General features: G+C 54.1%; 4 protein-coding genes across 4 annotated transcripts; 3 read left to right on the forward strand and 1 right to left on the reverse strand.

Moving 5' to 3' along the window:
• Nucleotides 1-1,975: 1,975 nt before the first annotated feature.
• J4E86_011028 (uncharacterized protein) lies at nt 1,976-3,950 on the forward strand (the record flags this gene model as incomplete). Its single annotated transcript, XM_051451522.1, has 5 exons — nt 1,976-2,183; nt 2,237-3,039; nt 3,100-3,220; nt 3,275-3,702; nt 3,759-3,950. 5 exons carry the CDS (start codon nt 1,976-1,978, stop codon nt 3,948-3,950), a joined length of 1,752 nt encoding a protein of 583 aa, XP_051297391.1.
• A 139-nt stretch (nt 3,951-4,089) lies between these two features.
• J4E86_011029 (uncharacterized protein) lies at nt 4,090-5,126 on the reverse strand (the record flags this gene model as incomplete). The annotated part of the gene is made up of 2 exons (XM_051451523.1): nt 4,090-4,724; nt 5,021-5,126. The coding sequence occupies 2 exons, from the start codon at nt 5,124-5,126 to the stop codon at nt 4,090-4,092; spliced, it is 741 nt and encodes a 246-aa protein (XP_051297392.1).
• A 755-nt stretch (nt 5,127-5,881) lies between these two features.
• J4E86_011030 (uncharacterized protein) lies at nt 5,882-7,090 on the forward strand (the record flags this gene model as incomplete). Its single annotated transcript, XM_051451524.1, has 2 exons — nt 5,882-6,483; nt 6,532-7,090. The coding sequence occupies 2 exons, from the start codon at nt 5,882-5,884 to the stop codon at nt 7,088-7,090; spliced, it is 1,161 nt and encodes a 386-aa protein (XP_051297393.1).
• Nucleotides 7,091-7,490: 400 nt separating this feature from the next.
• J4E86_011031 (uncharacterized protein) lies at nt 7,491-8,634 on the forward strand (the record flags this gene model as incomplete). Its single annotated transcript, XM_051451525.1, has 1 exon — nt 7,491-8,634. A coding segment is annotated over one exon (1,144 nt), but the record flags the coding sequence as incomplete, so codon positions are not given.
• Nucleotides 8,635-8,727: the final 93 nt, after the last annotated feature.

Here is an 8,727-nt window from a genome sequence, read left to right on the forward strand (position 1 = left end):
GCTCTGCCGCCTCCTTCTTGACGAACCGATGATTCAATTGATGTGATCGTGCGGCGAGGGGGCCATTCGGTGGTTTTTGTCACCACTCGACAGTGTCTCTGTGTTATCAGTGAGTTGCTCAAGCGCCGTGACTCTGCACATGTATATGAGAATCCTTCGGATGCGATATCAGCGTATTAATTGACAAGCCAAAGTGCCGCACGTAACCATGCCACCAGATGAGACCCTGCCTACAGTCGCCGGAAAATGGGGCGAAAGACCTTGAAAACAGGAGATCGCCCCAACTGTGAGTGCTGGCTAGAATCTGGTCGTATCGCTTCAAGAGTGGCACGACTTCAAACCTGCGGCGTCGTTGGGGGCGATGTAACCCGATACAGAGACGCCTAAGCTCTTCACAAAACGGGTAAGCAGAGCCTCGAAAGACACCTGTTCAAGATCGTTGAAGCTGCCCCACTGACCTGTAAACAACAAAGCTGAAGCCCCAAGGCCAGCTAAGGGAAGTATGCCAAAGATGGGGATAGAGCACGTGATTGTATATGCCACACAACAAGACCTAGACTGTAGTCGCCGAATGATGGGGCGAAGGATCTTGAACGTAAAAGAAAGCCCCAACCAGTGCGATGGAAAGGACGATGAGTATGAGAAAGCAGGAAGGCGCGGGAAGGCAGACTGCTGAGCCACACACGTGCATTCGGGCTAGCGCACCGCCGCAATCAATCTGCAGCATCGCACAACATTGTTGTCCTTGGTGCTGCGTGTCTCAGTTCCAGAATGTCGTCGAAATCCTGGAAGTAACTTAGCGATGAGGTGGCGGTGGAGCATGTGAACGGGAATCTGTGCACCCTCGACGATGGCGATGGCATCGGAGGTCGGCAAGTGCATGACGTCGCTGCTGACCTCATCGTGATTGGCTGCAGCCTCAGCCAGCGGGCCCGAACGCTTCAACCCACAATCCATGTGGCCATCTCCGCGTCATCAGCTCTACACGCCTGCTCTACCTCACGGCCAAATCTCGCTCATCCTATCGTCACGGAAATAAAGGTCGGAACCGACTCTTCGATCGCGTCCCGTGACTGACCTGGCAACAAAGGCTCCGATCTTACCGCAGCGCCGCAGCGCCGTGATCCTTCGCACCATGTGAACGCCGAGGGTAGAGCATTTAGGCAAAATGCAAACGACGCGCTAACATCCCGCTGTGGAGTCTCCACACTCATGGGCTGCCAACTCGAAGAGGCGGGGGCTGGCGGCATGGGCGTCCGCGGACCGGCAGATACGCGCTGTTAATTTATGCGACGCGCGGTGGCTGCTCGGTATGCCTCTGGATATGCAAGCTGGACGACAAAGCTTGCTAATCTACCAGAAGTTCGGATCTGAATGGCATTCATCTTGAGCAGGTCATCGCAAGACAAAGGCATCAGGTTGAAAAGGCGGTCGGTCTCGTGCCAGCTCCAACACGTAACGATCTCACAAAACGGTCGATTCAGCCGTGATTGCTCAGCATCTGTGCGCCCAAACGCGTTCTCCCCGCGTCGCCTCCACCCTCCGCGACTCTTGTCAATAGTGCGCCCAGCCGTCAGTGGCTTCTAGCCTGCTTCCTCGCGGGACATTACAAGCAATGGAGCGCCAATGCCAGGACAGCCACCAATGCTTGAATCGCTGCCGCAGCCCGAAATAAGCGTTGGTGCCATGGAGCTTAACCGTCTCTTTATCCGCCATGGGAAAGCTTCGCAGCATCAACCACTCAGCGTGTAGGCCCGTTACCCGAGACAATGGTATGCTGACTTGGGTGGCCGCCCGAGCGAAATGGAAATGCATATGTAGGACTGCATTCCCCATGTCTTCCCTGATCTTGGGATTCAATTGTCAAGGGCTTCGCGAAAAGCTTACTGTCTAACCCTGCACTTTCGTGCTTCGTCCCCTTCTTTGACGATCCTTACTTCGATCTTTCACTCACGAACGCACTCGAATCGTCATCATGGCTCCAGTCGGTGGTGGTGCCGGCGACTTTGAGGTGGCCGCTCTGGCTCGCCGTCAAGCGCTCGCAGGTGCATCGGGACCCATGGCCCTGGTCAAAAACGCCAGAGTGTTTGGTATCGCATGCTTTGCCTGCCTGGGTGGACTGTTGTATGGTTACAACCAGGGTGTCTTCTCTGGTGTTCTGACCATGCCCTCCTTCAAGGAACGTAAGTAACGTCTCACCACTACAATTACAGGCAAGTCACTTACAGATGCTCAGACATGGGCGACTACATCGCGGATCAAGAAACACTTGAATGGAACTCCTCCAAGCAGGGCTGGCTTGTATCCATCCTCGAACTCGGTGCCTGGTTCGGAACAATGTATTCTGGATTCATCGCTGAGATCCTCTCCCGCAAGTACGCCATTCTCGTCAGCGTCGCCGTCTTCATGGTCGGTGTCGTCGTTCAATGCACTGCTTCCGCCGGTCAAGGCCACAATGCTATTCTCGGTGGCCGTTTCGTTACGGGTATGGGTGTCGGAGCCTTGTCCATGATTGTCCCCATGTACAACGCCGAGATCGCACCTCCCGAGGTACGAGGTGCGCTTGTGGGTCTTCAGCAATTGAGCATTACCCTGGGTATCATGATCAGTTTCTGGATCGACTACGGCACCAACTACATCGGTGGCACCGGGAGAGACGGACAGAAGGAAGCTGCTTGGCTTCTCCCTCTCGCTCTGCAACTGGCTCCCGCTGTGCTTCTCGGTGCTGGTATGATCTTCATGCCTTTCTCTCCCCGTTGGCTCGTCCATCACGGCCGAGAAGCAGAGGCGCGCCGTGTTCTCGCCAATCTTCGAAGCCTGCCCCAGGAGCACGAACTCATCGAGCTTGAGTACGCCGAGATCCGCGCACAAAGTCTCTTCGAGAAGAAGTCTCTGGCCGAGCGATTCCCCCATCTCCAGGACATGAGTGCGTTGTCGGTCTTCAAACTGCAATTCGTCGCTATTGGCAGTCTCTTCACCACTAGGGGCATGTTCAAGCGTGTCTTGATCTCCACGCTCACCATGTTTTTTCAACAATGGGTAAGTGACCACGTGCGAGCTACATATAAGATGAGTAGTGACTGATCAACCAACGTTTAGACGGGTATCAATGCCATTCTGTACTATGCTCCAAGCATCTTCCAAGACCTTGGGTTATCAGGCAACTCGATCAATCTCCTCGCCACAGGTGTTGTTGGTATTGTCATGTTCCTCGCAACAAGTATGTTCCCACCGTAAGATACAACTTGACTTCCTCCCGCTAACGAGTTCACAGTCCCTGCAGTCATGTACGTCGACAAACTGGGTCGTAAGCCCGTACTCGTCAGCGGTGCCATCGGCATGGCAGCCTGTCACTTCATAATCGCTGGTATCTCTGCCAGCTACGAGGACAGCTGGGCCAGCCACCAGGGTGCTGGCTGGGCTGCCTGTGTCTTCGTGTGGCTCTTTGTCATCTTCTTCGGCTATTCATGGGGTCCATGTGCCTGGATTGTCATCGCAGAGATCTGGCCCATGTCTAACCGTCCATATGGTATTGCGCTTGGTGCTTCGTCCAACTGGATGAACAACTTCATTGTCGGTCAAGTCACCCCGGATATGCTTACGCATCTTCGTTATGGCACCTACATTTTCTTCGGTATCTTCACCGCTATGGGCGCTGCGTTCATCTTTTTCTTCTTCCCTGAGACCAAGGGTGTTTCTCTCGTAAGTTTCCTCCTTTGATTATCTGCATGCGTGCTGTTTGCTAACGACTATTTCAGGAAGAAATGGACACCCTCTTTGGCTCTGCCGGCACCGCAGAGCGCGAGAAAGAGCGCTGGGCCGAGGTTCACCGCGAAGTCGGACTTACCGACCTCCTCGCGCGCTCTGGTTTGGTGCATGACGACGGCGTCGCCGACTTCCACAAGGGCAGCATGGAGAAGGAGAAGCCAGAGGTTCTGGAGCAGGCATAACTCATGCTTCAGTAGACCTGTTGAAATGAGCAAACCAGTTGGGTGAGGGGCTATCGGGAACAGACGACTTGTATATACTCTTTCGCTTCGCAAATCGTTTTATCCTGCTATATTGGATCGCAAGCCTCAAGGTTAATATTCACCATGAAGTGAAATCTTTTCTCCTCGTAGTTTGCCTCGCGACCTTGGCCTCACCCCCACCACGCCTCGCAACAGTCGTGACCACCGGTTTCTTTGGCACTTCCTTCCTCGCCCCAACACCCCGCTTCCCATTCTCCCGCTCTACTCTCTCCCTCTCCGCTTCCTCGACAGTCTGGTCCTGGATCCTCATAGCCACCTCTTCCCACACACCCGGCACACCCGTCTTCATCGTGTACAACCGCCCTTCTTTAACGTAGAATTTGAACCGTGGCTCACTCATCACTTCCAGCATACGCTTGAAAATGCCCTTCTCCCTCTGTCTCTTAACCCACGCTTCACTCTTCGGCAGCTCGATGTTCGCCAGACGCAGTTTTTTCGGCGGCAAAGCGCGGAGTTCGTGCAGGAAAGCAGTGGTGTGTTTGCGGAAGGGGAAGATTCGCAAAGTCACGAATTCGAGTTTTGTGTTTGCGGTGGCGACGGTGTTCTGACGGAGGCTCCTGGCGAAACGGAGGAGTTCGGGCCGGGAGCGGCGCGCGTAGTTGGCGGTGGTGGGGATTTGGAGGAAGACTTGGTGGACGAAGGGGGCGGTTAGGTAGGCGAGGGTTAGGGTGGGGATGGTGCCGAGGATGCCGACTGGGGGTTGTTAGATGTGGTGTGGGGCTTTTGGGTGTTTGGGTTTTGAGAAGGGGGTGTGGGTGAGGGAATGCAATGCCGCCACCACGTGATGAGTGCTGTTTCGGACCTGCGCCAGATGGGTCGGACAAATCCAAGACTTGGAAGATTTTTGCCCACGGATGATGAAGCCGGATACAGAGCGAATCGATGCGACGAGAGAGGGGCATTGGTTCGGTGGATTTGGCAAGATAAGTGGTGTAGATAAAGAGATTCGGGTCGTGACAGTTCACCAGGCATTAACAAACATCACTTACCGGTTATGGCCTGCATCTTCCGTACTCTCTCATCAGGTTGATTCTCGTTGTTCCACAATGGAGGCACACCGAAGACAAGAGTTGTGCCAAACTGCAATAAGGCCATTGCTTTCCAGAAGGATATCCATGTCGTTCTGGCGTCGCCCGCATCGTAGATCAGCAGTCTTGACGCATACACTGGACATCTTCGTTAACAATGGTTGCTGCTTGTTCGTCGTCCGACTACGGTACAGCTGTTACCTACTCTTCTCATTCTCTTTTCCGACTGGTTCGGGTGCCGACTTGGGCTTCTTTCCCCGTTGTAATGGTAATGTGGGATCTCTGCGTATTGTGGTAAATTTTCGTTGGCAACTCCGGCAGATGTATCCATTGAGGCGTGCTTGAGCGACGGGTCGTGTGCCTCTAAGTGTGGGCGCTGTGCTTCGAAAAGCGGCCACAAAGGCGAGAAGCCGTGGCTGCATACTGTCTGCAGTCAACGGCCGTGAAGAAAATTGCACACGTGTGTGGGGTTTGTCAGGCCTCGATGCGCTGAATCCCGTCACTGCGCGACGGCAAGGTTTGGCCGCTGGTGGTCGTAGCAGCAGGCTTACTCAGCAATGAAGCTGTACGGACGTGTAGGGGCGTGGATGGGCTGCGATGGTGCTTGTTGAGATGTCACGGTGTCACGTGCGATGATCGGCTTGCCGCGGCAACTCTAGCCGAAGCGGGTCAAGCTCGTGTGCGGAGAGATGCCACGGTTCCCTCGACCAGCTGCAAGCGGCCCACTCAACGACCGGCGCCGTCATGCTCCTTTCTCGGTCGTGAGCTATCTTGTGCAGTGTTTTAACTTTGTCGAAGTTCTTCATGTGACCAGTCGCGAGCATGTTGTTCGCATTCGCGCTGCTGTCGCTCGTTTCCTTCTTGTCCCTCGGATACGCCTACCAGGGCCTCAGCGACCACACACTCAAGCACCTGCCGGGACCGGGCGATGACTTCGATATAAAGAAAGGCTCTTTGCTGGCGCCGATTCTGGTCCCCAGAGTCTCTGGAACGGAAGGCAATGTCGCTGTACGCCAACATTTCCTAGACTTCTTCAAGTCGCAATTGCCGGAATGGAGGCTGGAAATGCACAACTCGACGTCGACGACACCGGTGAGCAAGGGCAAGGAAGTGCCTTTTGTGAACATCATTGCGACACGCGATCCGCCGGGTAGCTCCGAGGGGGACGTCTCACGATTGGCTCTCGTGGCCCACTACGACAGCAAGTACACGCCGACTGGCTTCATTGGGGCGACCGACAGCGCGGCCCCATGCGCCATGATCTTGCATATAGCGCGCAGCATCGATGCGGCGCTGACGAAAAAATGGGCGGCGGCCGACCCCGACGACTTTGACGTAGAGCACAAGGGTGTGCAGATACTGTTGCTGGACGGCGAGGAGGCGTTCAAGAGCTGGACCGACAGCGACAGTCTCTATGGCGCGCGGTATGAACCTTTCTCCTCCTTCGACATCAAGTGCTGACACATCTATAGAGCTCTCGCTGAAGACTGGGAGTCGACGTTCCATGTCGCATCGTCGATATACCGCACCCCGCTCGATTCGATCGACCTATTCCTGCTACTTGACCTTCTGGGCTCCAAGGGTCCAAAGGTCCCCTCATACTTCAAGACGACACATTGGGCATATAAGCACATGGCGACTGCTGAGGCACGCCTGCGCAAGCTAGGCTTAATGAAGTCGTCCCCAAACCACGAGTCGAAGATGGCAAAGCGCGAGAACAAGAAGCCTCGCGACGAACGTCCGTTTCTGCCCGACGCGAACAAGGGAAATGATCAGTTCATGGGCGGCTTCGTACAGGACGACCATGTTCCGTTCATGGCTCGCGGCGTCGAGATTCTGCATATGATACCTACGCCCTTCCCGCATGTGTGGCACACTATCGAAGACGACGGAGAGCACTTGGATATGGATACGGTAGAGGACTGGACGAAGCTGGTCATGGCCTTCACTGCAGAGTGGATGGAGCTAGAGGGCTTTTTCGACTTCAAGGCAGAGAAGCGGAAGCAGGATGGCGAGAAGTCGGAACTGTAAGCATCTTCCCATCAACTTGAAAGCATGTAAGTTAACGTACCGTAGTGAGATACCCTAGACCCTATGAATGAATTGTTTCGAATGTATAATCGAGCTGTGCAGCGCATTGTGACACTTTTTGAACGACTCGACACCACGCTTGGTGATGCTTACAGAGACAAAGCCAAGTCATGTTCACAAAGCAGACTTCTCGCATGTCTTTGACCCGTGACTCGCTAGAGACACTTGTGTGGCCAACACACGTGGTCTCTTGCAGTTGTATTCGTAGCAATGTCTCGAGCATCACTTCCGCATTGATCTCACACTGTATGCGCTTCTAGTAACCAATACTCGTTTTTTGAAATACTAGCATTTACCCATCTACAAACATTTCACTGAACACTACCCGACCGCCACCACGATGCCAAAAGGCAAAGCCAAGAGACGCAACCCGCGACCGTATCACGGCTCTGCAGAGCCGTATGAGACTCACCAAGGCTCATCACACAGACGTGGCGGTACACACAAAGTACGCGCTGAGAACAAGACTGACTCCGTCTACGACAACTTGAACTACAAAGAGCTAGTCGAAACAGCCAAAGAGCGCAGTATCTACCGCAAGGATATGAAGAAGGTAGAGATGGCTTGGGCCTTGAAGCACGACGACGAGAATCGAAAGCGTGCTGAACAGGACGCCCGTATTGCACGTCAAAGAAAGATAGAGGAGGCAAAGAAGGAAGAGGAGAGAAAGGCTGCGGAGAAGAAGGCACAGCTCGTTGCTAAGCAAAAGAAAAGAAGAGAGAAAGAGGAGAGGAGAGAGCGCGACGAAAGCGTCAGTGACGACACTGTGAGTGATCCCGACTCGGAAGACGACGAAGACGCAGGGAACGAGTACAACCGCGAGAGATTCGGTGAGGCGCTCAGTGAGGAGTCATGGGACAGCAGTTCTTCAGAGTCAAGTGCTGCATCAGTAAACCAGATCTACGAGCCTGGATGCAGACTTCGCCTCTTCGAATGGCCCAACCAAACTATGCCATCTGTCAAACCCGGAGCTTGGGATTACAAAAGATGGTGTCCGCTGCCCTTGCCCTGTCCTGTTCCTTATGCACCTCTGAAGATTACAACGATGTATAGCAAGCAAAAGCTCATATTGCCAGGAGCGAAATACCCACCGGGTGTCGATCCCGACTTCGTACCCATCCTCAACCCCTTGGTTCGATCCGCAGCGCGTAACGGTCATCTTCTTGGCCCGCTCCGCAAAGCCGTTATCGAAAGAGGTACGGATTGGGCTCAACGCACACTCATCCAGGGCTGTAATGGACACATGTACTTCCACCTCGGCTCCAGGAACGAAACGAAAATGCTAGCCGATACATACAACAAGTGGTATCTCGAAAACAGAAAGTTGCTGCGCGTCAAAGGGAAAGGCAATGGCGATCCTAGTGATCGCGCTGCACGCCACGCGCAACGGCAGAGGAATAAGGCGAAGATGACGGCGGAGGTGTATGAGGCGTCGCAGTACAGACCGTTGGCTATGTGCTATGTGCCTGCCTACCTGGAGTATGGTGAGCTGGTTCGAGATGGTGTGGGCAAGAAGTGTTTGGAGAACTTGTTCTTCGTTAGGTTCCCCGGGTGCGATGTACCGCATTATTACTTCT

This window comes from Alternaria arbusti (genome assembly GCF_024043155.1).
Source record: "Alternaria arbusti strain BMP 1465 chromosome Unknown scaffold_28, whole genome shotgun sequence".
Lineage (NCBI taxonomy): Eukaryota > Fungi > Ascomycota > Dothideomycetes > Pleosporales > Pleosporaceae > Alternaria > Alternaria arbusti.